The 27,934-nt window shown below is 38.6% G+C and overlaps 1 protein-coding gene across 1 annotated transcript in view; it reads right to left on the bottom strand.

Moving 5' to 3' along the window:
- Nucleotides 1–27,934, bottom strand: part of MME (membrane metalloendopeptidase) — a 95,499-nt gene that overhangs the window by 18,948 nt on the left and 48,617 nt on the right. Inside the window, exons 10-17 of the mRNA XM_081085225.1 lie at nucleotides 26,796–26,897; nucleotides 24,350–24,486; nucleotides 24,147–24,240; nucleotides 22,843–22,971; nucleotides 21,570–21,668; nucleotides 18,751–18,831; nucleotides 15,626–15,729; nucleotides 1,508–1,566 (exon numbers count right to left, since the gene is read on the bottom strand). Of these exons, the coding sequence (XP_080941351.1) occupies nucleotides 1,508–1,566; nucleotides 15,626–15,729; nucleotides 18,751–18,831; nucleotides 21,570–21,668; nucleotides 22,843–22,971; nucleotides 24,147–24,240; nucleotides 24,350–24,486; nucleotides 26,796–26,897 (805 nt within the window). The remainder of the gene's footprint in view (nucleotides 1–1,507; nucleotides 1,567–15,625; nucleotides 15,730–18,750; nucleotides 18,832–21,569; nucleotides 21,669–22,842; nucleotides 22,972–24,146; nucleotides 24,241–24,349; nucleotides 24,487–26,795; nucleotides 26,898–27,934) is intronic.

The raw sequence follows: 27,934 nt of genomic DNA, 5'->3' as shown, positions 1-27,934 counted from the left end.
AAAATTTCTCCTCTCAAATGACACTTTCCCTTTCTCTGAACTGCTATTATTAGCAGACAAGTGTATGAAAAGAAGTTAACAATTTTTTTAAATTTGGTATTTCCTTCAGATGATTTTATCTTAAGAATCTTAAAAAAAGTCTTTCTTATATATTAAGAATGGGTATTGCAGCCAATTCTTGATTATTCAGAGGTTAATGGTCTACTTTGTGAAATGTTTTCTTTTAGCTGTGTGCTTGTTTGGTTTGAGGGCATTAAATACAAAATGGGAACATTCCCAAGTCTTCTCTGATAAGAGAATCTCTGACGTGGACCAATTTTGAGCCAGCTCCAGAAATATGGGGTAATTCAGAGCCAAACAAGGATCTGTCTGGGCGTGACCTATGTGGACCTGCTCTAGAGGAGAGCTGAAGACGAGCGAGGTCTTATGGAGGGTCTGACTGGCTCTTCTCATTGGCCTGACTCAGCACTAGGTCTGAGAGGATCCGGGGCCCTTCCTGAGTTGGATTAAAATGAAGCTATATCCCTTAGTCTGGCCTAACACAGAACCAAAATCCAGGCTGCCTTACTTTGCCTTGGGATTCCATTAAAGGTTACTTATCCCATATAAGTCCAAGTCTAGAATGAACTAGATGTTACACTGACAGAATTACTGAGCATCAAAAAGAGGTCTTCATGCCCGGCTGGCATGGCTCAGTGGTTGAGCATTGGCCTATGAACCAGGAGGTCATGGTTCATTCCCGTTCAGGACACATGCCTGGGCTGTGGGGCTCCATCCCCAGAGTGGGGTCTGCAGGAGGCAGCCGATCAATGATTCTATCTCATCATTGATGTTTCTTTCTCTCTCTCTCTCTCTCCTTTCCTCTCTGAAATCAATAAAAATATTTTTTTTTTAAAAAGAGGACTTCAAAGTAAAGACTCTTTAGCAATAAAAGCACTTCTAAGAAATGGTTTCTAGGACCACATTACAAAGGATAAACAGGTTCGAGTTGATCATTAAACAGGCTCTGGTCTGAGTTTAGGTAATCATTCCACTAGCTGGGATGTGTATGCGCCCAAAAAAGACTTTGAGCTAATTGATTTTAACCTGGTGCACATGACTTACTTATTATCTACATGCTATATAAAAACAAACTTTTCTGATTATCCATCATTTGCATGTCACATACCAAAATAAATTCCAGCTGGGTTAAAGATTAACTCAAAAAATAAAAACCATAAAAAATACAAAAGAAAATGCCGATAACTTCTTAATTAGAAATAAACCATTTAACTAAAAATGAGAGTATTGCTTTAAAAAACTACTTAATATGATTTGTACTGATTTAAAATTTTCAACTATCATGAAAAGAGATACATAAATAAATTTACTTTCAGAGTATATTCAATAAATCAGCAACTCGGCTCAGCTATACTTTTATGGGTAGTATTACAAACTAGTCATGCAATTCACTACAGGTTGAAAACAATAAAGGGGTAATAAAGCATTATTTAGGAATAGATCTTACCTATTTGATTTCTGCCTGAAGAATAAAATGCATTGACTACAGCTGGTCCGCTTATCCACCTATGGAAAACATGACGAGATGTTATAAATGACACTGCATTGTCTGATTCAATCTACTCAACACAATAAAAGGATTGTTACTATTCCCAGATGAATGTTCACTTTCTGCTTGAAATATGATCAACAAATTAAAATTAGCTCGCTGGGTGAGAAAGCTCATTTGAAAGTATTTCTACTTGAAAAATCAGAATATATCCAGGTCTGCAATCTGTTATTTCATTTGCATGGAATGTATCTCTTCAGAAATTGCAATGGATTAAAGTTATATTGAAATGAATTTAACTTTATGTTCCCAATACCAGGTAACTATGGCCAACAATTTTGGAGCAGTTGACAATACATGAAGAGATAATATGCCTCCAATTATTGCTGTTTAAAGTTATTTTTTAAAAAGAGACATTCCAGCTAACTGAGCAAAGGTTTATTTTTGTATGATGACTGTAAAATGAAATCCAGGTGGTTCTTAAATAGATTTGTCTATCTGTGTATAGCATGACTTAGACTCTGAAGAGAATCTACAGCTCTTATAAAATACAACATCTCAATTCAGAAGACTCTAGTTTAGTTGATGAAGGGGGGTGGGTGACTGGATAAAGAAGGTGAAGGAAATAGCTAATGAATACATATGCATACCCCATGGACACAGACAATAATTTGGTAAAGGCCTATGAAAGGGGAGTTGGGGGAGAGTGGAGGTGGGCAAAGGGAGGGAGGAAGGAGGCACTCTGTACTAATGTCAACATTAAAAATTAAAAAAAAAAAAGACTGAATTAGAAAATGGAAAAAATAGCTCTCAGACAGTAATTCAAGGATAATGTTAAGCTAAAGGATAGATACCAATGTTCCCTTGTCTTTCTATACATATGTTACAAAGACTGCATATCAATAATCATAATCAAGTACTTTTGTGTACCTGGAGTATTAATCCCATCTTAATAGACTAATTAGTTAAATATATATGCCTAATAATAGACTAGTATACATCCTTATGCACTAATTGAAAAATGGACACTGATTAACTTCAGATTAATCTCTTAAATATCAGCACACATGCAAACACTTAAAACAACTTCATTGCAGTTATTCCACTTTCTGGGCAACAATTAGTGTAGCAATTATTATCCTACTCATGCAAGGAGCTTACAGTAATTAGTATAATGAGGTTAAATCAGAACTGTTTCCAGAACCTGCTTTGTGAGGTGAGCAGTACAAAGTCAGCTGCCCAAGTCAGCATTTTAGCTACAATTTCTGTAACTATGGTGGGAGGTCAGATGTGAGTCCCATTTTGCTCTCTTAAAAATAACTGTGGGAGGGCCAGATATAACAAGTGTCTGATAAATTCTAATTAAGTATGGGTTTTATCACCAATAACATGACTAAGATATTTATATGAAGAATTTGGAATTTTTAAAAATCCAGATAATGTTTCTGTGAATTTTTCCTTAGGAAGAAAATAAGTTTGAAGATGGAAATTGTGGGAGGAGGGATGGTTGATCAATGTGTTCCTTCTTTAGTTTGACGGTGTTGTTTTAAACAGAGAAAAAAAAATTTCAAATAGGATGCTGTCTGTGACTGACGTATCAGTCCTCCCTAATTTAATTGCAGCTGAGTCATCAATACTTTAATTTCTTGAAGGTTGATGATTACAGTCATATAATGTTATTTATTTTAATTAAACTCTTCTTGCTTCTGTGGTGACTCACCACAAAAACATGTATTTGTAAACATAGGGATGCCAGACTAAAACCAAGAGATCAGAAACTATATAACACAAGTAGATTTTGTTTGTGTGACCAAAAATTATTATGAAAGAAAATATTTATATGAATAAAAATCATGATCAGGAAAAGTGATGGATTAGGTCTATCATATATACACATCACACAGTTATCATGACTTAGGTTCAAATATGATTCTAAGTTGTGTGAAAAATGTGCTTTCCTGTGGTGACTTTAGGACAGTATCTCTGACGTGTCCTCAACACTTTGATAGCAACTATGTCAATATGTTTTATGCAAAAACAGCTTATACTTATTTTGTTATAAAAGTTAACATGTTTCCAGGTCTCAGCTGTTTTAAGGTTCAGTTACTCAATTATACACTTCCGATGTAATGATAGTGTACTTTGCATGGGCTTTTATGGGTAATCGCAAGTAATACACAAATTATTTGGTTCTGGATTCAGGCACAATGCTAATCTTGAAATACAAAAGGTGCCAACCCAAACTTTAAAAAAAAATAATTACATTACAGAGGAAAGGAACTAGACATATGAAACTAATATTTTAGACAGCGACAGATCTCAAAAGTAGGACATAGATGAACGAAGTTTATATTACCCATGTCATGTTTATTGCTTTTGTAAAAATAAATGTCATACCTTTTGTTTGGTGCTTTCCTGCTCTTCTGTTACATTACTGTGAAAGGCTTAAGATTGCATTTTGATTAATGTTTGTAACTTTCCAGCAGGGAGGTTTTTGCATATTAAAATGTCCACTGTGAATTATACCTTCAAGAAAATAGGTTGCTTTTTATGAGCACAGAATGCTCAAATAAAATCAGAATTATGGTGGTTAGGTTCAGAGAGCACTAGTGTTTGGCATTTGCCTTTCCTTCCTTGAGATCTTTCTCAGTGTGCCCTCCAATCACCTCTGGGCTAATTTACCCAGATTCATTTGCCCAGGACGTACTGTCCCTGGGTATGACCAGAACTGGAAGTACTCTGATTCAATCACTACATCTTAAATGAATGAAGATAACAGCTACAGACTCAATGTCTAAGATTTGTGGTCAAGAAGCTAAATTAACAGTGAAAGGATTAAGAAGCACAAGTTGGTAGTTACAAAGTAGTCACGAGGATATCAAGTACAGCATAGGGAATATAGTCGATAGTGTTGTAATAACTACGTATGGTGCCAGGTGGGTACTGGAAATATCGGGGGAATCTATAAAGCCTAACCACCATGCTATACATAATAATACTGAATGTAAACTGTAATTAAAAAATAAAATTTAGCCTGGCTGGTGTGGCTTGGTGGTTCGATTCCCTGTCAGGGCACATGCCTGCATTGCACTCGATCCCCGGAGGTGGGCATGCAGGAGGCAGCCAATCCATGATGATTCTCTCTCATTGATGTTTCTATCTCTCTATCCTTCTCCCTTCCTCTCTCTCTAAAAATCAATAAAAGCATTTAAAATAAAATTTTCTAAAAGTAGAAAAACACAGTGCTAAAACAATTTTTTTTTTTCAAATTAAGTGGTGATGTACCAAAACTAGACATTCTTTTGATTTGGATGTAGCCTCCAAGACACTTCCATTCATGAAAGACAGACAAATTCGCCCCTGAAGAACAGTACAGAAAAGAGGAAAGGTGCAGCAGAAGAGAAAACCAGATGGTGGTGATTCTTGCCCTAAAATAACGGATAGAGCAGGCTACCTGACGGTACCTTCAAAGTTGCAGGTCAGACACCAGCAGCCTCTTGGGCAGGTATCAAGCCTGAGACAGGAGTCAAATATCACCCTGTTCTTTGGTTTCTCTTCCTGCCTCCTGGGTCTGGGTGTGTAGGAGCAAAGATGTGTGTGGTGTGGTACAAAGCACAGCGTGAGAAAACACGAAGTAAGACAATTTTACTTTTAACTTCTGAGCCAAAGTTTTGTCCAGTAAACTTGTTCTTTGGGGCTTTCAATGATGGAACAAAGAAGAGCCACTATTTGCAGCGCGGCCCTCCAAGCTGAGCTAACGATGGGGATGGGACATATAACAAAGACTCAAGAGGGGGACCAGGTGTTTCTCTTCCAGCTCTCATTACCCTGAAGAATCTAAGTGGTGATAAAACGTAAGTACACAAACATCATTTTTACAGCAGGGGAAAAAAGCAGAAGTCGACAGCCTGATCCTATAGCTTTTCAGATATAATAAACCCACTGGATTGTGAAAGCACCTGGAATAAAACTTCTCTTTCACCCACTCGTGTGTGACTTTAAAACTTAAAGCAACCAAACGGTTAATGAATGTCCCTTTCCCTGAAGTGTTCGATTTCTCAGCATCTCGTAACTCCTGTGAACTCATCAATAAAATGCAGTGGTTTTCTCTGTCTTACTCACGTACTCCTGGAAAGGAGAATTCTCATTTGTAATTGCAATGACCACTATAATTCTTTACATTTATCAATATTATCTCATCAAGTCTTCAGAGGTTTCCATGTACCTTCATTTATCTTCAAACCACCCATATAAGATAAATGACATGTCCAATTCTCACATGTAGAAACTAAGGCACAGTTTGGTTATCAGATTCTTTGTCCTAATACTTACAAACTAAAAGAAACGTAAACGAAGGAGAAAAAGGACCCTGCCATCTTCCAATCTAATCCCCCTCTCTAAGTTTTTTATCTAAATAATACACAGAGCCTAGCAAAGGCAATCGAGTGAAGGGAAAATGGGTTGTAGCCTTTGGTTTTTCAATTGGTCCCCAAAGAACAGGTCTGAAAGCCACATTCTACCTAGCAACTGTTGTTAAGTGGAACAAATTTTCTCGGAGACATGTAGCCAAGCATTCCTGAGAATTGTGGAGGAAAGTAAGATGTAAACTAGGATGAGATGGGAAGAATTATATAAACATCCAAGGACTTCAAAGTACCCAACTAAACAGAATTCTTCAAAAAGGAAGGAGTAAGATCTCTTTATTTTATTTTGGAGTTAGACCTCTTACTTGCTCTATCTCTATCTTAAACTTCCAGGGCAGTGGTACTTCAATAAAGACTGATTGTGAAAAAAAAAATAAAAAATATAAATAAATAAATAAATAAATACATAAAAACACAAAATTTCATTCAAATGATGAATGCCAATTTCTTGCCAACCTCTAAAATGAAAGCACTTATTTTTAAATTGCTTCTGTAGGGGAGGAAAAATATTTCCTCTACCTTTCTAGGCACTTTTGGCTAATCTAATAATTAATATAAGGCAGATTGATATAAAAAAACAAATTTAATTATGTATGTAGAAGAGCCTCACATAGACATAAGAAGCCCAAAGAGTCAGGACAACCCCAGATGAGCAGAAGGGCTTAGGGGTCTAGGGCTTCAAAGGGAAGGAAGTCAGTTCACAGGAAGATGGGAAGAGCAAATGTTTGGTAAACAAATGTTTGCCATGCCACCCAGAGACAGTCTCTGCTGAGCTCCCCACACCTAACTCACAGGCTTTGTAGTTGTCTCTAGTATTAGCTTTCATCAAAGTTTTTTTAGGCAGTTAAGGGGGAGATGAAAAGCTTTATCCGAGAGACTTTGGGGCCTTGTCTTCAGCTCAAAATAATCAACACATTCATGGGAGGTCAGGGTTGGGGAGCTTGTTCTGACCCCCTTCACTTCACAGGGCTCCCTCTTATCTTAATAAGTTTTAGGATGCTGGCTTCTACATCACCCTGAAGCCCCACCTTGACCAGACAATAACAGCTACTATTTAATGAGCATCAATGTTATGTGGAGGGCACATTACACAACACAGAACACAATGACCCTACAAGGCAAGAGTAGATATTATCCTAGTTTTTAAAGGAATCATTGAGGCTTAGTGGTATTATGTAGGTTGTCTAAATTAGTACAGCTAGTAAGTATCAAAGCAGAAATCTTAACTCAGGCCTGCCTACTCCCTCCACCCCTCAGCCCCCACCATCCCCACCACCACAGCTCCCTGACTCCATAACACAAATTCTTCCCACTATTCTATAAGGTGCAATTTTTTACCCAAAGGCAAAAGCACCGTAGGACCAAAGAGCCTCATTAAACTGTTTATTGTTGTTGCATAAGAGTTGTTAACATAACTGAAGTATTCTGCATGAATCATCTTTCTGTCTGAGTGGTGAGAGCCAGAGCTCCTATTCAGACATTAAAGTGGGAGAATCCACTTCTCTTTCAACAAAAGGCAATAAAAATCACTACTCTTGATTTTCTTCCTAGAAGTCATCAGTTGGTTGTGTGTGGTTCTGAGTTTCACAACAAGCACAATCGTTTTAGTCTTTAATAAGTTTATAGGTATGTACATGCACATACGTGTGCACCCCGATGTGTGTGATATGCCAAATATAGAGAAATTCCAGATTTGGGAGTTATGGGTCAATGCATCATTTCTGTCAGAATTTCCTTTTGGTGACTTTTTCTCCTGATTTAGAATAATCTTGGGATCTTTTATAAAAGAATTGAAACCTATTACATCTCATATAAGACTTAGTAATGATACAGCAGCATTGTAAGTTTATTGTCTATCTAGCTCATTAGCTGGTAACCCATGAAGGCAGGGAGGTTGCAGGCTTTGTTCTTTCTTTAAATTGTGTTAAGAACACCAACACAAGATCTATCCTCTTAGCATATTTAACTGTACAACACATTATTGTTGACTGTAGGTACAATGTGTACAAAAGATTTCTAGAACTTATTCATCTTGCTTAACTGAAACTTTATGCCTGATGATTAATAACATCCCAAGCCCAGCCCCTTGGTACCATTCTTTGATTTTATGAACTTGACTATCTTAGATACTTCATATAAGTGGAATCATACAGTATGTTTTTTCTATCTGTTTTATTTCACTTAGCATAATGTCCTCAGGCTCATCCATGTCATTGCATATGATACAATTTTCTTCTTTTTAAAGGCTGATTAGTATGTATATACCACATTTTATCTATCCATTTAATGTCGATGGAAACAGATACTTCCACATCTTAGCTATTGTGAATGGTGCTGCAATGAAAGTCGGAATGTAGTATCTCTTTGAGAACCCGATTTCAAGTCTTTTGGATATGTGCCCAGAAGTGAGATTTCTGAGTTATACAGTAGTTCTGTCTCTAATTTTTTTTTAGGAATTTTCATACTGTTTTCCATGGTGGCTGTTCTGTTTTACATTCCCATAAATGGTATAAGGGTTATAATTTCTCCACATCATGGCCAACTCTCTCTTTCTCTCTTTTTCTCTTTCTCTTTCTCTCTCTCTCAATTTCTGTCTCTTGACAATACCATCTTGCCAGAGTGATGCAATATTTCATTATGGTTCTGATTGCATTTCCCTGACGACGAGTGATGCTGAGCATCTTTTCATGTACCTGGTAGCCATTTGTGTGTCTTCTTTGGAGAAATGCCTGTTCAAGTCCTTAGTCCATTTTTAAATTGGATCATTAGGAACTTTTTTTGTTTGTTTGTTTTGTTTTTTGTTACAGAGTTGTAGAAACTTCTTATATATTTGGGAGATTAACCACTTATTGTTGGGGAGTACACAAGACTTGGCTGGAAAGTTTGTAAGGAGGACATTCTGATAAAAGGGAAGTGTGTGGAAGGCTGCCTGCCCTGTTTATCAGAATTCCAACTTAGGGGAGACTTAGGGGAGTGTCAAAGGCAGTGCCCCTAATTATTCCTTGACCTTTCCAAACAAGTCTGTGCATGTGCAGACCCCCCGGTGTTTACTGGAATCCTTATGCTTAATCCCTGGATGTCCTTACCTTGAGGACAATGTAAGCACATGTGTCCTCCCAAGATTACTCACCCTACTGATTGCATCTAAAGATAAAAATTCCAATAAAAGCTTAATGAGGCAGGCAATCGAGGCTGCTCTGGCCACTAGAGCCAGAAGCCCCTTAGCCCTCTCTTTCACAGTCAAATTGTGTCCGGGTAATCTATTCATCCGTCGTTCAGGGGCTGCTGGTCAGCCCCGACAACTTATCACATATATGATTTGCAAATATTTTCTCCCATTCCATCAGTTGCCTTTTTATCCTGGTGACCATTTCCTTTGCTGCGCAGAAGCTTTTTAGTTTGATGTAGTCCTCTTGGTTTATTTCATGTTTTGTTCTTAATTGTATTTCTAGGGGTTAGAACAGGTTGGAAGCATGATAGGTGCTCAATACAGATTTGGGCCTAAGCATTTTCATGGAACCTCCAGGCCCCAAGAGAAATGACCCTTCTCATCCTGGGACCATGGGAGGGGAAGGCACAGGCTGTGGTGAGGCGGTGCTGCTCTGTGAGCTGCAGGGAATGATGGCAGCTGGAAAGAAGCCTTGTGCCATCTGGATACCACCCTCTCAAGAGGGCACACTGGCATGAAAGTTCCAGAATTCTTTTGCAAAGTTCTCCCAGTTTAACACTTCAGCCTTTCAACTATTTATCTTCTCTCCCTACTTCTCCTTCCCCATCCAAAAACAAAATAAAACCCTCATTTGGTTGCTAGTTAAAAAGACAGATATTTTTAGTGATAAACTGTGTTTTGTTTATAATCCCTAAACACACTGGAAAAGTGCAAAGTCGGTTGGTTTAATGGAAGTATAAAAGATAACAACTTAAATTTTTGTATCGATTATAATGCGTGCAGAACATGAGCATACCATGGCAGATACTATCATGGGGAGTTAGAGTGATTCGTCCAAGTTTAGTCTAACTACCTGTTATCCTATCCTTATCACTGAGTAGTACTTTTTTTTTTTTTTTTAATCCTCACTCACAGAGTTTTTCCATTGATTTTTTAGAGAGAGTGTAAGGGAGGGAAAGACAGAAAGAAACATCGATGTGAGAAAAACACATCGATTGGTTGCCTCCTGCACAACCCCTGACCAGGGCCCGGGCTGGGGAGGAGCCTGTAACTGAGGTACGTGCCCTTGACCATAATCGAACCCGGGACCCTTTGGTCCACAGACCGATGCTCTATCCACTAAACCAAACCAGCTAGGGCAGTGGTCGGCAAATTGTGGCTCGGCAAACTGCTGCTCGCGAGCCACATGCGGCTCTTTGGTCCCTTGAGTGTGGCTCTTTCACAAAATACCGACTTCTGCGCATGGGCCACAAAGTTTCAATCGCACTGTATGTGCGTACCTGCACGTGGTATTTTATGGAAGAGCCACACTCAAGGGGCCAAAGAGCTGCATGTGGCTCGCGAGCCGCGGTTTGCCGACCACGGGACTAGGGCATCACTGAGTAGTACTTGATGAGCCAAATTCTTTTCATAAATCTTCCCCATAAATCTATATTCATGGAGATTTATTTGTGCCCCAAGTCTCCAATCTGCACACCCACCTGGATAGGTCCTATTAATGCCCCACCTCTGTGCCATCACATTGACCCATGTAAGCCCTGCACAACTGCTTTTCTTTTAATAATCAAGTTCACTGGCACTGGACTTACTTAGAAAGAAAGTGATTCTAGAAACATCAGTGAAGGGGAAATCAGAAGGGATATTTTAGAAAGAGGTGAGGTACTTCCCTAGCTTTCCAGAGTATGTTTGCCAGGCCGGTCACGGCTCAATTCCTGGTCAGGGCACATGCCTGGGTTTGTAGATGTGCAGGAGGCAACTGATCAATGATTCTCTCCCATCATTTATGTTTCTATCTCTCACTCTCCCTTCCTCTCTGAAATCAATAAAAAAATATATATTTTTTAAAAAAGAATATGCTCTTCTCTTCTTGGCTCACTTGATACAGAGACGCCAAGGAAGAAAACATCCTCTCCTCTCAAAGCTTTGCAGTCAGGGCTATGGAACTGTAGTGCTTGAGGGAGCCTTAGGGATCTCCTGCAGTCTGAACCACCCTGTTCCTCTTATAAATAAGGAAACTGCATGGCTTTTGAAAGGCCACAGGTAATAACAGGCAGAACTGGGACACAAGAGTGTTACTCACTCAAGCAGTGGCTAAACTAGAGTGTCACTGCACAGGGAGCCAACCTCCCTGCCATTTTTGCTGGTGTTGGCCTTTCAGAAAGAGCCCATGGCGCCCTCGATGCGGGGCTGTCTGCCACAGGAGTACCACTTATTTCAGGGGCTTCCCACCATCCAATCAGAAAAACAGCAGGCGTGAAGCAACGAAGGGGAAGGCAGAACGGAACTGAGCATTTCTGTTTCGTTTTGCTTGTAGTGGGTCCTCCATCCACCGCAATATTGAGTTAAATGCTGACATGCTTCCAGGGAATGTTTTACTAATAAGTAAAGATTTCATTGTGGTTTTAAACAAGTGCTGCCTAGCACTTTTGTTTCCTTGAAATCCCGCCTTTCCTCCGATTTAGTTGTTTAGCCTCTAGAACAGCGGTTCACAACCTGTGGGTCTCGACCCCTTTGGCGATCGAACGACCCTTTCATAGGGGTCGCCTAAGACCATCCTGCATATCAGATATTTACATTATGATTCATAACAGTAGCAACATTACAGTGATGAAGTAGCAACGAAAATAATTTTATGGTTGGGTCACAACATGAGGAACTGTATTTAAAGGGCCAGAAGGTTGAGAACCACTGCTCTAGAGCGAAGAGTGCAGTGCTTCACACACACTGTAGCTGCTCAATAGAACGTTTATGCTGCCGATGTCAGTGTTTTTATGTTCATGCACCACAGCAGGAAAGGTTCAGCAAGGAAATAAGTCTTTGCAGTTTGTAAAAAGTAACTCCACAGCTCAATCATCGTGACTTACAAACACTGGCACTAACCTGTCCCAATTATATTATAGAATGTTTTGGCCTGAGAAATGAACAAAATAGCATTAGACCTAAAAACAAGAGTAGAAATTCATTTTTTTTGTTCTGCTATATCTTCTTCTCATTAAAAGTTTGTGATTGCTTTATGGACTGTAAGAAAATAATCATGTTACTGGCGCTACATCATGTTAGGCATAGTCATGCTCTGCATAACGTTTCGGTCAATGCCACCATATATACGATGGTGGTCCCATAAGATTCTTGTAGAGCTGAACAATTCCTATTGCCTAGAGACATCGTAGCCTGGTAATGTCATACCACAGCACATGACTCACACGTTTGTGGTGAAGCTGGTACAAACAAACCCACTGTGCTGCCAGTTGTATAAAAATATAGCACATACAACCATGTCTAGTACATAATACTTGAAAATGGTAATGGACGAATATGAAATGGTTTACATATTTACTGTCCTACACTTTTATTGTTATTTTAGAGTGCAGTCTTTCTACTCAGGAAAAATAAAAGTCTGAGTAAAGGTAGGCTGTGTCACACAGGCAGTAGCCCTCATACCTTTCATGTTTATTGTGCCTCTTGATTACATCATTTCCTCTTGTGCTTGATTTAATCTCATGTTGTTTTGTACAGTAACATGCTGTACTTAAAAAGAACCAGTATAGTAAGTACTCACTTAATCTCACCCATAGCTTCTTGGAATTGATGTGAAATGACGCATAATGAAACCAATTTTACTGTAGGTTAATTGATACAAAGAAGAGTTAAAAGTTCCTATTTAAGCCCTAGCCGGCTTGGATCAATGGATAGAGTGCTAGCCTGCGGACTGAAGAGTCCCAGGTTTAATTCCAGCCAAGGGCACATGCCTGGGTTGTAGGCTCGATCCCCAGTGGGGTTGTGCAGGAGGCAGCCCATCAGTGATTCTCATCATTGACGTTTCTATCTCTCATTCTCCCTTCCTCTCTGAAATCAATAAAGAAATATATATATATATATATATATATATATATATATATGTAGTTCTATTTAAGCATTTCATCAACATTATAATGAAATAACAGTGAATAAACGACATTATTCCAGAACATACTGTACCTGGGTCCCCACCCACAGGCAAGTACATCAAAAATCTAGGGAGGCAGGGTTGGGTAATCGGTACTATTTCTAATGCTCCCAGATGACTCTCATGTGCAGTTAAGAATTTTGAAGCCTTGTAGTCAGTATGCAGGCATTAGATAGGGAAGGAAGACCAGCTAGCCAGGACTGGCAGAGAAGAACTAAGAAGTCATATGCACTTGTGATTGACTATCAGAAGCTCATGGAGAACATCCACAAAGTACTACTGAGTGATGCATGCTACTCACCAAACATTCATTAAAATATTATATACAAGTTTGACTTTTGACTACCTACCATAAAGAGAAGAGAACTTAAAGAAAATCAATCCATATGATGAAAGGGAATGAAAAGAGCAAACTATATTACAAAGTGATTCTGGAACTGGGTCTACATCAACTTCAAAAGAAAACATCAGTGATATTTCAACAACTATTTTTTAAAATGATAAATAAACCTTCTTGTTTCACATGGTGCAAGTTATAGTAGCTATTTTCAGAAAGAGTATTTGACAATAATTTACACGGTGCTTACATTTACTGAATGTAAGTATATATATTTTAAAGAAATGAAAATATTCAGACTTGCCAGAAACCTCTCAGATTTTAACCCACACAGTATTCTTTTTGATGACTTTGTGTGAGTTTCTAGAGAAACAACTTGATAATCTATTACAACACCAACTGTACGGTATGTAACCATTTTCCTTCCTCTTTGCCAGCTGGGATGCCAAATATTCTCTGACATTTACAGCCCCGATTTTAGCCCCAGATAACACAACCTTTGCTCCAGTACAAACCCAGGGGTCAGCAAAAGAAACTAGTCTCTCTTTCAGAATACCTGAAGAGTTCAAAAAGTTGTATAAGAATTGAAATGTATTAGCATTTCCATTTAGGACTGTTGTCTAGCCCTCCTGGTGGTACAGTTTATTTATTACATCATGTCTTTCCTACTGTCGGGGTCAGGGAAGGCCACCCCAAAATATCGCACAATAGCATATTGATAATTTTGAATTAAAGTTACTTGACAAGCAGTCAATGCAAGAAGGGCAAATGGACCCTCCCTTCTCTCCTTGAATGCAGGAACTAAATCTCTCCTATGAAAAGCCTACTTGCTACAGTAGACTGAGACACCCTTATCCTTAGAGCTAAGGAATTCAGGGCTACACGGCTTATTATTTCTTTATTAATTCATTAATTCTGTATAAACAAAACTTGTTATTTCTTTACTAATTTACTATTGAAGCCCAAACTTTGGTTAGATTCTTCACTAAGGAATACACAAACCTAAGTTTCTTTGTCCTGTCAAATGTATTCTTTCTTTGTCTAAAAGGCATAAAAAGCTGGCTGGTTCATAATTTCTCAGAGTATCCCTTGTAACCTCCCACATGCACATATTAAATTACTTTTCCTTTGTTAATCTGGTCTTATGTCATTTTCATTATTAGTTCAGCGTTAAGAACTCAAGAGGGGCAAAGTGGAAATTTCTCCCCCTCCTCAACACTACTTTCTACTGTTATGATGCAATGTAATATAAACAAAGTTTACCTTTGATTCTCCAAGTACCCACTGACACCTAGATTTAGCCAGTGTTCTAAAATATTAGTTTAGTTTAATAATATGAATACATGAAAGAATAAATGCATACATGAACCAAGAACCTCACTGGTATGTTATTTTGTTCGTTACCACACAAATCAAGTTAGTATGTCTATTTTTCACTTGTTTGTCATCCATTCACTAATTCAGCTTTAACTGAAAATCTATGTATTCTGTACTGTGCTGAATGGTCAAAAGGAATGGCCCCTATTCTCTAGCAGCTAAGAACCTAGTGAGATACCAACAGAAGCAATTCTAGAAAGTGCACAACCATATAGGTTGATAAATATGTTGGACACATCCATTTAATTGATAAGTAAATGCTAAACCAATAGTTAATATGAAGGACCAATCCCACTAATAAACAGAGATTAAAAGCATTTGAAAGCTATGAGTGAGAAGGATTTCTGGTATCTCATATTTGGCTACCTCTAGGATGAGAGAAGTGTTACATGGAGCAATCCAGGAAGGGGATGGACTTGGGGAATGACTCACTGACAGAAAACAGGTGGGGCTGTGGGTAGAAGAAAATTCTGAGTACACTAAGAAAGGCCTCAGAGAAGGCTTGAAAGAGCCATGGGCTGCTTTGATTAAGGTGTTCTGGAAAACCCTGTCCACAAGCAAAGCAGAGGGACAGGCAATAAAATGAAGAGAAACCAAAGAAATTAGGTTATCTGAGGATGTACCTTAATAAAAAAAGTTTTAATTTGGTTAAATCCTGACCCATCTTTAGTATAATCTTCTTAGATGTTCTTAAAAGTACTTCATAGGAGACGATTGTACTTTTTAACACTATCCCAAGTCAGACTCTTTCTCTTCATACAACAAAAAGGAGGGAAAAAGACCCTCTTCTGAATAAATATGTTAAAAACTGGAATATACATACTCATCCTTGTCCACCTTCTCTCGAAGCTTCTTTAGTTGTTTATGTTGGCCGTACTTCACATTTTGCATTATGTTCTCAAAGTATTCATCTTCCTTGTACTTGTACTATATTATATGAAAGATTTTGGTGAAAATATTAAAACCAGTATTTTCAAAACTTTTGCTAAAAATATATAGGACATTTTCTTAAATTCTACCTGTTAATAAAGTTAATAAAAACTTACCAAAGAAGGATTTAGTTCCAATTAGTCTAGTTCTATATTATAGGCCACTGTTGCTGTGGCTGAATCACCACTTCAGTGTAATTAATGACATGAAACCAAGTTTCAGGCAAGCCTTACCATATTGATATTAATCCTTATATACCAGATGTGATAACAGCATATTCTTGTTAGTACCTACGATGGGCCAGGCAGCATTCTAAGAACATTTTAATAATCTTATAAAGATGGACTATTATCACCACTTAAAAGTTGAGAAGCCCAGTCTGGCTGGCGTAGCTCAGTGGTTGGGCATCAACCCATGAACCAGGGGGACATGGTTCGATTCCCAGTCAGGGCACATGCTTGGGTTGCAGGCTTGATTTCCCAGTAGGGGGTGTGTAGGAGGCAGCCAATCAATGATTCTCTCTCATCATTGATGTGTCTATCTCTCCCTCTCCCTCTCTGAAATCAATAATCTACACTAATAAAAGAGAAAAATGGTAATTGGCGTACGGCGATACCTTTTTCATTGGCTAATCAGGGCTATATGCAAATTAACTGCCAACTAAGATTGGCAGTTAACTGCCAACAAGATGGCGGCTAATTTGCATATGTAGGCACAATGCAGGGAGGCGAAAGGGAAAGCAGGAAGAAGCCCCTGCCACTGACAGTGATCGGAAACCCAGCGGGGAGCTAAGAGCTGGGGGGCAGGGCAAAGGCGGCCCTAGCCATGATCGGAGAATCAGGCGCCTTTGCCGACCTGGCCAGTGATAGCAGGAAGTAGGGGTGGAGCCAGCGATGGGAGCTGGGCACGGTTGAAGCTGGCAGTCCCAGGAGCTAGGGGTCCCTTGCCTGGGCCTAAAGCGAAGCCCACGATCGCGGCGCCCCCCGCTGCCACTGTGGGTCCCCGCTGCCTGGGCCGGACGCCTAGGCCAGAGGTGTCAGGCCTGGGCAGGGGCGGAGCCTGCAACCGCGGGGAGCTGGGGGTCCCCTGCCCAGGCCTGACACCTCTGCCGGAGGCCTCAGGCCTGGTCAAGGGGCCGATCCGGTGATTGGTGATCGGAGGGTGATGAGGGTCAACTCTTCTGGCCGAGGCATCAGGCCTGGGTGGGGGGCGGAGCCAGGGATTGGGGGGATATGATGGTCCCCTTGCCCAGGCCTGAAGCCTGGGTCAGAGGCGTCAGGCTTGGGCGGGGGGTGGAGCAAGCGATCAGAGGGAGATGGGGGTCCCCTGCCCAGGCATGATTCCTGGGCCAGAGGCCTCAGGCCTGGGCGGGGGCCAGAGCCAGTGATCGGGGGGAGATGGGGGTACCCTGTCCAAGCCTGACACCTCTGGCGGAGGCGTCAGGTTGGGCAAGGGGCCGATCAGGCGATCGGAGGGTGATGGGGGTCAACGCCTGAGGGCTCCCAGTATGTGAGAGGGGGCAGGCTGGGCTGAGGGACACTCACCCCCCCCCCCAGTGCACGAATTTCGTGCACCGGGCCCCTAGTGTGTGTGTGTGTGTGTGTGTGTGTGTGCGTGTGTATATATATATATATATATATATATATATATATATATATATATATTAAAGTTAAGGAAACTGAGATACAGACAAGTTCACTTGTGGAGCTAGGACTTGAACCTACACAGTCAGCTTTGAGTCTACAGTCTTAGCCACTAGGCTCTTGCTACAAGGGTCCCCAGGACTCCCATGCCACAGCCAGCTAATTTAAAAGAAACAGTCAAGCTTTTCTGCAAATGGAAAAGGACGAGAGAATACTGTGGCTTGCACATCCCACATCAGACTAGTAATCAATGGATTAGGAATCACTGTCATCTCTGATTTACGCAAGGATTACCTTGTCATCACCAGGGTTTCAAGTAGTTGTGGTGACCACAGATTAGTAACAAGACCCTCAGCTAAGTCTGAAATAAGTACTGCAGTGACTTTAATCAATTCTCTTCTCTTACCACTGTTACATTACCAAAGGAGAATACAACAATCTCTGGTTCTCAGGTATTTTTTTGTTTGCTTTTTAAACAGAGAACGCATGATCTAGCTTATCCAGTGGAAGGAAAATTAAAAAGTGGGTGGGAACCTGAAGATTTGACTTTTCAGGCCTGTAAGATGAGATAAGGAGCCTGAGTGCTGCCCGCTGTTCCAGCACTTTGATGTCTACCTTTGATACTCTTTGAGTTTGAGATTTTTTTTTTCAATCCTCACTGGAGGATATTTTTCCATTGATTTTCTGAGAGAATGGAAGAAAGAGGGAAAGACAGAAATATCGATGTAAGAGAAACACATCGATTGGTTGCCTCCTGCACGAGGCCTGACTAGTACCCAGGCCTGCAAGGAACCTGCAACCAAGATATGTGCCCTTGACCAGAATTAAACCCGGGACCCTTCAGTCTGCAGGCCGATGCTCTATCCACTGAGCCAAAGCAGCTAGGGCTACCCTTGATACTCTAAAGGACAACAGATTTTTCTTACTTCTTAAAATAGAATACATGGAAGCCAAAATAACAGATGTGGGACAGGCCAATGAAATAAAAGGCTAAAACTGAAACAAACACAGCTCTGTCTTCAGTGCTAAAGACTTTTGTAATAAAACCTATGGGCCCACCCAGCGTGGCTCAGGGGTTGAGCATCAACCTATGAACCTGGAGGTCACTTTTCAATTCCTGAGTCAGGGCACACGCCAAGGTTTCCAGCTTGATCCCCAGCAGGAGGCAGTCGATCAATGAATCTCTCTCATCATTGATGTTTCTAGCTCTCTCTCCCTCTCCCTTCCTCTCTGAAATCAATAAAAGTATATTTAAAAAAAATAATAAAACCTATAGTTTTAGGCTACTTCACATAATTTTTGGCACCCAATAGCTAAAAATAACATTGCCACCAGCCCCAGGTGCCATTAGCCCAGAGTCTTAATAGAAACTTACCTCCTCATATTCTTTATTCAGTTTGTTGTCATCTGAGAGAATGTCATCAGGATAGCCAATTCTTTCTTTAATTGCCAAGGCCTATGAGAATTGTAATATTGAATGTGAGGATGATTACATAACTTTCAAATGCAAACACTGTCATTTGCCCATGAATATCAACTGAATAACTTGATCCATACTGTTTACAAAAAGAGTATCAGACAACACTTAAGAAAAAATATTTGAAGTGGCTTCATCCTGGGGCTCAAAAGAAACAAAAAGTTGGTCTGAAATTTAGCTTCTAATGCTCTGTCCTCACAGACTGCAGCTTTCCCAAGAAAACCAAAATGAAAGCTGACAAGTGGGCCAATTTATAGGGCGAGTAATACTTAGAGCTTCCATTCTAGCAGCTTATAATTGTCTTTCCACATTACCGATTTGGCTGAGAAAACAGATATAGGCTTATATGTTCATGCTAATATTCTTCCTGAATATTGTTTCTTGGAGTTTTTATGTTCTACCTCAGTCTCCAAGGCTGTGTGCCTATCTTCTCAAAGTTAAATTAATGACATTAATTAAACAAGTAGCAAACAAGAGTTTTCCTTGTTATACAAGCGCACGTTTACCTCTTGCTTATGCCATTTCTAATTTTTATGTTTAGTATTTTAAAGTTATTTACTTATTTTTATTATTTCATGATTACCCATTGTTTACTACTTGTTATTTCTATTTTTTTATTTTCTCAAAGATATCTGACTTTTGATGCTATCATATCACATTTGCTCTTAAATAATTTAATTAATTTAAATTTATCATGGGGAATTAAGCCTGTATCTCTGCGTTATTTGGTTTGCCATCAAAGGGATGTGGTTTTGTTACCAATCTGTTTCATAAGCCCAGGATTTCCCCAGTGGCTGGGACAGGATATGTGTCACTAAGTCAGTTAGGCCACGCCCACTTTCTTGTAGGTTTCCACAAATTATTAATCAGCCCCCTCTCATTAGCACTTTATTTTCTAGAACACATTTCCCAAAAGAGTGTTCTAAGGGATAGAGACTCTATTGAAATAAAAGTTACTGCATAAAAGTAATTTATTGTCAAATACTTTGGATAAATACTGTGACAAAAACATTAAGCAGGCTTCTTTATTGCAGGACTTCTTACAGTAAAAATTAGGTTATTATGAGTGTCCAAGAGGAGGAGTTAATTTGTCTCTTTATTCATTCAATATATGTTCAAGGGTCTACAATGAGCCCAGTACTTTGCAAGGGGCTGAGGCGTCAATGCTAGGCAAAATTTCTGCCCCCCAGAGAGCTTACTGTAAAGATCAATGATAAGCAATGAAATGAGAATTTACTCTCAGTGTGATGTATGATGCCATACTCACACTCTCAGAGCATGTAACCTAGACTAAGATGAGATCAGGGAAGACTTCCTACAGGCAGTGTTTCCTGACGTCTTTTGACCAGGGGACTCTCTTTTGTGGAACAACTTGGCACCTGTTTTCTGACACCACCTTGGGAAATGATGATCTAGAACAGTGATGGCGAACCTATGACACGCATGTCAGAGGTGACACGTGAACTCATTTTTTTGGCTAATTTTTCTTTGTTAAATGGCATTTAAATATATAAAATAAATATCAAAAATATAAATCTTTGTTTTACTATGGTTGCAAATATCAAAAAATTTCTATATGTGACACGGCACCAGAGTTAAGTTAGGGTTTTTCAAAATGCTGACACGCCGAGCTCAAAAGGTTCGCCATCACTGATCTAGAACAATTCAATTGCCTACATCAAACAGGACCATTTCACAGAGAGCTAGAACATGAATGAAGCAAATCCAGCCCAAATTTCTGAGGACTTTGCCAGAATAATGAAAATATAAGGGGGCTTAAAAATCTAGACCTAACCCACTCAGGGCTCTGTGAAGCTGAAAAAGATAGTCCTTTCATGTGATCTAATCCAACACAGAACTACACTGCAGCTTGACTCTCTTACTATATTAGGTTTTTTAACTCCCTCTGTTATCAGTTCAAAATACGGTCTGTTCTTCTTGCCACCTTAACTACAGACCAATAATCAAGCTGCATGTGAATACTGCTCATAAAGCACATCGTTGTCACAGGACATGTTGTTCCTTTTAGTTTTATATAGTTAGCAAGACAAATGCCCATAGTAAATTCAAACCTAAAATTTCCTTGGAAATATCACCTTTCTTCATATGCAAAATATTAAAAGTTCCAATAAAAGAGACAGGTCACCTTATAAAACTCAAAAATTGCACCATCTTACATTTGCTTGAACAGAAATACAGTATTTTTTTCTTCCTATAAAAAACTAGAGGCATGCTTTAAAAAATTTAGCTAGAAATTTGCATTACAAATTGAGGGCATATTTTTGACATTGTTAGAGGCCTTTTAGGTATATTTCTTAAACGGAGAAAAATTATGAACCACTGATAACATCATTACATTTTTTACTTGCTAACATAAGATTTTACTCTTGTTTTCTGAAGTTTTCCTTTAAAAAAAATGTGGAGATCTTTCAAAGTTTTGAAATGAACATGGAGAGTAGAAGTTGATTACAGAGAAATAAAAAAATGGAAATCATAGAAAAATAAATTTATCCATAAAAAATGTTCCTGAAAACATTACATTCTGAAGGAACTTGCTTTTATTTTATGCATTTTTTTTCTCTCACTGCCTTTGATCAGGTGTTTATTCAAATTCTTATGCAATTCTTGATTATCTGTTTTCCTGAATTGTCTTAAAAATTGGTATTTCTTTATAAAGAATTTTTTTCTTTGATAGTTAGCCTTGCCTTGCTTTTTACCTTTTCTTCAGCTCTCTTTTTTGTTTCAGCATCCATCCAAGTCAGCTCATCTAAAGTCTGAATAAAAACTTCCCGGATCTGTGTAATCAAATCCTCAACCTCAAACCAAAAGAACAGAAGACAAATTTAGGCCATTAGTTAATTTTTTATAACACAAATTGAAACAGACAATAGTGGGTGAAAGCCTGGGCAGATGAGGGGCAGGAACAGGGTGGAAAGGGTAAATGTCGGGGGAGGGGAAGGGGGGTGGAAGAGGAAAGGGGATAACTATAATACTTTCAGCAATAAAGATAAATTAAACTTTTTTTAAAATTTAAAAATAGAGCCAAAACCGGTTTGGCTCAGTGGATAGAGCGTCGGCCTGCGGACTGAAGGGTCCCAGGTTCGATTCCGGTCAAGGGCATGTACCTGGGTTGCGGGCACATCCCCAGTGGGGGATGTGCAGGAGGCGGCTGATCGATGTTTCTCTCTCATCAATGTTTCTGACTCTCTATCTCTCTCCCTTCCTCTCTGTAGAAAATCAATAAAATTTATTTAAAAAAAAAATTTAAAAATAGAGCTATAATCTGTCTTTATGTGATTTAATAATATATTAATAAATATAAATTTATAGGCAGACTATGACCTAAACAAATGGGTATATGTGAAAAATTATATTTTAAAGCAACATTGTTTTTATCAATACTTATGATTAAATAGGTATTATATATATATATATATATATATATACATTTATCAAAAATCATGTTAAGAATAAACCGGTTTCCATTATCATAAAAGAAGAATTAACATAAAATATTACCTATTATTACCATTTGTAATTTAGTAAAGCATGAAGCAGCATTTCAAGAGATTATTTCACCATATCTTCAAGCTGCATTGCTTTCATGTCAGTAACAATGAAAAATAGAGTACATTTCTTACACTTCAACTAAACCTGGGTTTATTTTCTAGGTTTTTAAGAAAACCCTAATTCTGAGTCAATTTTGCAAACAGAGGAGTTTAGAAATGACTGTATCACTAGAACATGTGACTGTTTCCAGAACCTACCGCTTCTGGAAAAAGGACAGTTGCCTTTGGATTAAATAATACTAGGATCAGAAACGTAACCAGACCCTTGAGAGAGGGAGGATGAGATTTACTGGGAAATAATGGCCAATTATGATTCAGAGGTTACCCGACAATTAATAAAATTTTAGCCCAATTATGGACCATTGTAATTGTCTATCAACGCAAATGAGTGAGTGATAGTGCACTGTGATGAGAACATTACCACGTGTTTACTGTCTCCAGCAAATGCTGCTTGCACATAAAGCCTTCCCACTGCGCTGTCCATGTTCGCATTGACAAAGTTTGCACAACGTCTCCAAGCTGCTATTTCTGATGTTGTGCCATAAAGGGCCTATGGGAGAGAAAAAGGAAATGGTGTTTGATCAGGAGTAAGACAAGGGAGCATGGTCACAACACAAATCTCACAGGACTCGCTATTCTTTACGTCTCCTAAGTTCTTGCAATATTCACTGGTCCTCCTTACAAGGCACGTTGTCCTTGCCGATGATAAAATGCAATCCAATTGGATTGTTTACTTACATACAATCTGAAAATAAGGTATATTTTCAGTACCTGTCCCAGTAGAACTTCAGGCTACTACAAGTTAACATCCTTCTAGACAGCTTTAGGAAAAAAGCAACCCAAAACAACCCTCCCAAACAAAAAATAACGCCGTTACCGCTGCATAAACATAAATGTGAAGTAATGTTCAATAAATGCCGTAATGAGAGAAATCTGCTATACAAAAAGGCACATTCCTGTTTGTTGAATGTTTTAGCTGAACTTCCAGCACTTAGAAGAAATCTATGTGTATAAATTTAAGTACCAATAAGGGGTCTAACTTAGGTAAGGGAAATTTAGCAAAATACCAATTTGACATTCTTCAATTTTAAAATTGTGCTTGTATTTTCTTTTAAAGGGTAAAAACACAAAATTTCAATCAGAAAGTTATTTCCTTTCCATGACACTAACCAATACTGGACACCAACCATTCGCTAGAATTTCTCCTTTCTCATCTCTCCTGTCTTCGTCCCTCAGAACATGACTAAAATGATGATTGTTTAAATGTAGGTACAGGCTAATAAGAGGCCTTAAGGTTGTCTCCAGGTAGATGTGTTAGTGGATTGTCCACGTCAATGCACTCCATCTGTGCGTAACTCTAGTGTGCTATGAACACCTGAAAAATCAAGTTAATCGAGATATCCCTGCGATTGTTTTTAATGCCACACAAACACCAAGCCAGTATGTTTATTTCATGAACTGCTCACATAACCAAATGCATATCCTTCCATGGCATTTCGATCACGATGCCACAGTAGACAAACATAGGATGGCAAAGACCATAAAAACTAGCTTTTCTATGATGGCTTTTCCAGACATCATAGCCTAAACATGGGCAAAATAACCAACGTTCGGCATTTTGTCTCTTGGCCAAGTTCACCACATTCTAGCAGTATACATGGCACCTTCATAACCATGTGTCTCTTTATGTTTTAAGTCTTAAGAAAAGAGAGATTGTATCTTCACCTTGCGGAAAGCATTTCTGGACTCCTTGTAGGTTCTGCTGAGGCTGCTTACAAGATCCATTATGAACCGCCAGGACATTAAATTTTGAAGATCTCTGTATAAAAAAACCCACCACCCAGCAACAAAAAAGATGAGGCTGCAAAGCTTCAAAAGAGTGATATTAAATGTAAACTCTGAGGACATGGGCACTCTGACATACTTACCTGGCAGAGTATTTGGTAAGAATGAGCTTAAGTTTGGTTAAATATTCTGGAGCATAAACAACCACATCTTCCTCACTTGTAATTTTAATATCCACAGTTGACATAATTTCATTTGTGAAATTGGACCAGCTGAATGGCTGGAAAAAAAGCAGGCACAAAACATTCAGTAATTATGAATTTCTCTTCTTGATTCCAACACTCAATTATGTTCAGGGGTCAGACATTGTTAGGGCGTCAGCTGCAGCACAATATAATTATCACAATCATCCAGTCAGATACTTGTATGGGATTTTCCCTTAATTGTTTCAATTGGTTTTGAATAAAAATTAGTTCGGCAGCATGATTATTTTGGTAGAATTAAACCAACCACTTAAGAACAAAAGCAAAGCCTGTAAGTGTAGAGAAAATACAGTTAGAAATTAGGCTCAGTGCCATCTTCTTGGTCTAATCAATATAAAATAGAAGAAAACGTTAGCTTTAAAATGTATGCAGAACTTTAAATGGGTACAAAGTGTTTATCTTTTAAAAGTGGGTTTTAATAAACAATCCACCCAGCTGTTGTGACTCAGTGGTTGAGCATTGACCAGGTCACGGTTTGATTCCTGGTCAGGAACATGCCCAGGGTTTTGGGCTGGATCCCCAGTGGGTGTGGGGGATGTTGGGGGAGGGATGCAGGAGGCAGCTGATCAATGATTCTCTCTCATTACTGATGTTTCTATCTCTCTCCCTCTCCCTTCCTCTCTGAAATCAATAAAAAATATATTTTAAAAAATAAATAAATAATCCATTTAACACAGTAATATATCTCCGTGAAGATCCTGCAGTAAATGAAGGCACATTAGTTATAGCAGAGGTTCAATGAAGTTATAGATGCACCACAGAGGGTGCAACGAAGCCAAACAGAACACTGTCAATATAAGGCCTACAGGCATGCAGTTTTACTCTTCAGAAGCTACGTTTAGAGTTGCCAAAAGATGGAAGCTTGTCTTTTTAAAATGGGAATTTTGGTTTTTTCAACCACCAGTGGATATAAGGAAAAACTGCAGAAGTGGAGATCATGCACATCTTGCTGAAATGCCACATTTCAGTGCTTAAGAATGTTTACAATTACCAATATTTTAGGCTCTATAGTTATACAGATAAGTATATAATATGCTGATCACTTTCTAAGTATGAAGTGCGATGTTCTTTTCTTGATTTCCTTTGGTGGTTCGGATCATTCTTTCAGAACATACTTATTAGGCACTTTACAGCATGGGTGGATCTGGAGAGCATTATGGTAAGTGAAATAAGCCAGAGAAAGACAATATTATATGATTTCACTCATATGTGAGATCTAATGAACAAAGTGGTCTAACAAGCAAGCTAGAGACAGACTCATAGATAGGAAGCAGGCTGACAGCTGTTGGAGAGGGGAGGGTGACGGGGGCAGGGCTGCGGGGGAGAGGTAGAGGGATTGAGCAAAAATGGGGGAAAAAAGAGAACAAAACTCATGGACACGGACAACAATGTGGTGGTTGTCCTGAGGAGAGGGCGTGAGGGAGGTGCAGGAGGGTACAGGGGAAATAAATGGTGAAGGACAGACTTGACTTGGGGTGGTGAACACACAATACAGTGTGTAGATAATGTGTTATAGAATTGTGCATCTGAAACCTGTATATTTTGTTAACCAGTGTCACCCCCAATAAATTCAATTTAAAAAGCTCTGTGAGAAATTCCTAACTGGAAAGGTTATGCTTTTTAAAAGTCCTTTTTTATTATAATTATAGCCAAAGCAAATCCATCACTGAATGTAGTCATTTGCAGATTTTCCCATGAATGTTGTTTTATTTCCTGACTGTGTGCCACAACTAATACACAAATACACATGAATGGCCTCCCAAAGAGATAATTACATACTAGCTAATGAATTACAACTAAGCAAAAAGATGTCAATTGCTGCTTATAAATGGAATCTATGAGACAGAGTTTTCTTATTTCTTGTGTTATATTTCTCCATTATTGCTCTGAACACCTCATAGATGCCTTGATGAGAACATAGCAGATTCTATGAATAAATTAATCTTTTTAGGAGTTAAAAACAAATTAAATGCTTTTATTATCTGACTGTCCAACTCTGATGGCTATATAATGGTCTTTTTGAAGGATTTTCAGTTTAATATTTTCCAAACTCTTTTCTATGATCATTCCCACCATTATTGCATAGCTGCCTTGAAAAGGACTTTCACTTTTAAAATCGCCTCTAACTAAATATAAATATAATAGTTTCAAATAGGTTTTTTTTTCCTGGTCCTGTCATGAGTCAGATGGTCAGTGTCATCTAAATTCATTTAATGTTCAATTTACTTCAATAAATAAGGAATCATTAAAGTTTAAGAAATTGTATTTCAATGTTGTAAATTTTAGAAATGGCACAATAAGAGAGTACATAAAACTTGCTACTTACCTTCCCATTGATCTCTAATGAAAAGTTATTTTGGACCTGGGATAATTTCATCTTGTTATAAAGAAGCATTGGATCATTTCGATCTTCAGGTTTAGCTGAAGCCTATGGATTTAAATTTTGATCATTATTTTAGAACTAAGAATTTTTTAGAAGAACATTATATTTAAGGAAAAAAGAAATATGGGATAGGTCCGTGGTTGGCTAACTGCGGCTCGCGAGCTACATGCGGCTCTTTGGCCCCTTGAGTGTGGTTCTTCCTAAGCCTTAGGAGTACCCTAATTAAGTTAATAACAATGTACCTACCTATATAATTTAAGTTTAAAAAATTTGGCTCTCAAAAGAAATTTCAACCGTTGTACTGTTGATATTTGGCTCTGATGACTAATGAGTTTGCCGACCACTGGGATAGGTAAATATACTTGAAGCTCCACTCTATACTTATTTTGTAATTTACTTTGTCATATCAAAAAGGAAAGTGAAATTTAAGAGATTTTAAATATTTTCAGTAACAATTATCAAGATTTGGCTAGTATTGACTATAAAAGTTCTCAAAAAATATTTTTATATATTTTATATATATTTTTTATATATTTTAATATTTTTATATTTTTGAAAATGGCCAAGTCACATAAGCAATATGTGGCCTGGTTCCATCTGTGGTTAATGGCCAGCTCAGTTGTGTCTGTTTCACATTATAATAATTTTTTTGAATATAGTCATCTTCAATTTATCATGCAAATTCTGTCTCCCCCTCCACCACCACCACTATTATTCAGTGTTCAACTTATAATTCAGACAGGAAAAAAAACCACCTCACAATGGTTTCTGCAAGAATTTAAAGCAAATAAAACAGAGAAAATTCATGTTTAGGTTGCCAGGTATCTGAGGAATGCTAGCACTTTGTACTTTTGTGACTATGCTCCCATCCTGCCCAAGCAGTTTACTGCTCTATACTCAACCATATCCAGCTTTACTTTTCCCCACTGAATCTCAAAAATAAAGGAGAGAAACAAATGCAATGACAACCCCTTCACACACACACCGCCCCCCCCCCCCCCCCACCACCCAGCTAGTGGCTGAAATGAATTAAACTGAGAATTGTTTCTCAGAGACAATGGCTCCCATTTCCCCTTTAGGTC

The sequence above is a fragment of the Myotis nattereri genome (assembly GCF_964212035.1).
Source record: "Myotis nattereri genome assembly, chromosome: 3".
In the NCBI taxonomy this organism is placed as follows: domain Eukaryota; kingdom Metazoa; phylum Chordata; class Mammalia; order Chiroptera; family Vespertilionidae; genus Myotis; species Myotis nattereri.
The sequence above is the reverse complement of the archived record's forward strand: the minus strand, read 5'-3'. Positions and strand labels throughout refer to the sequence as shown.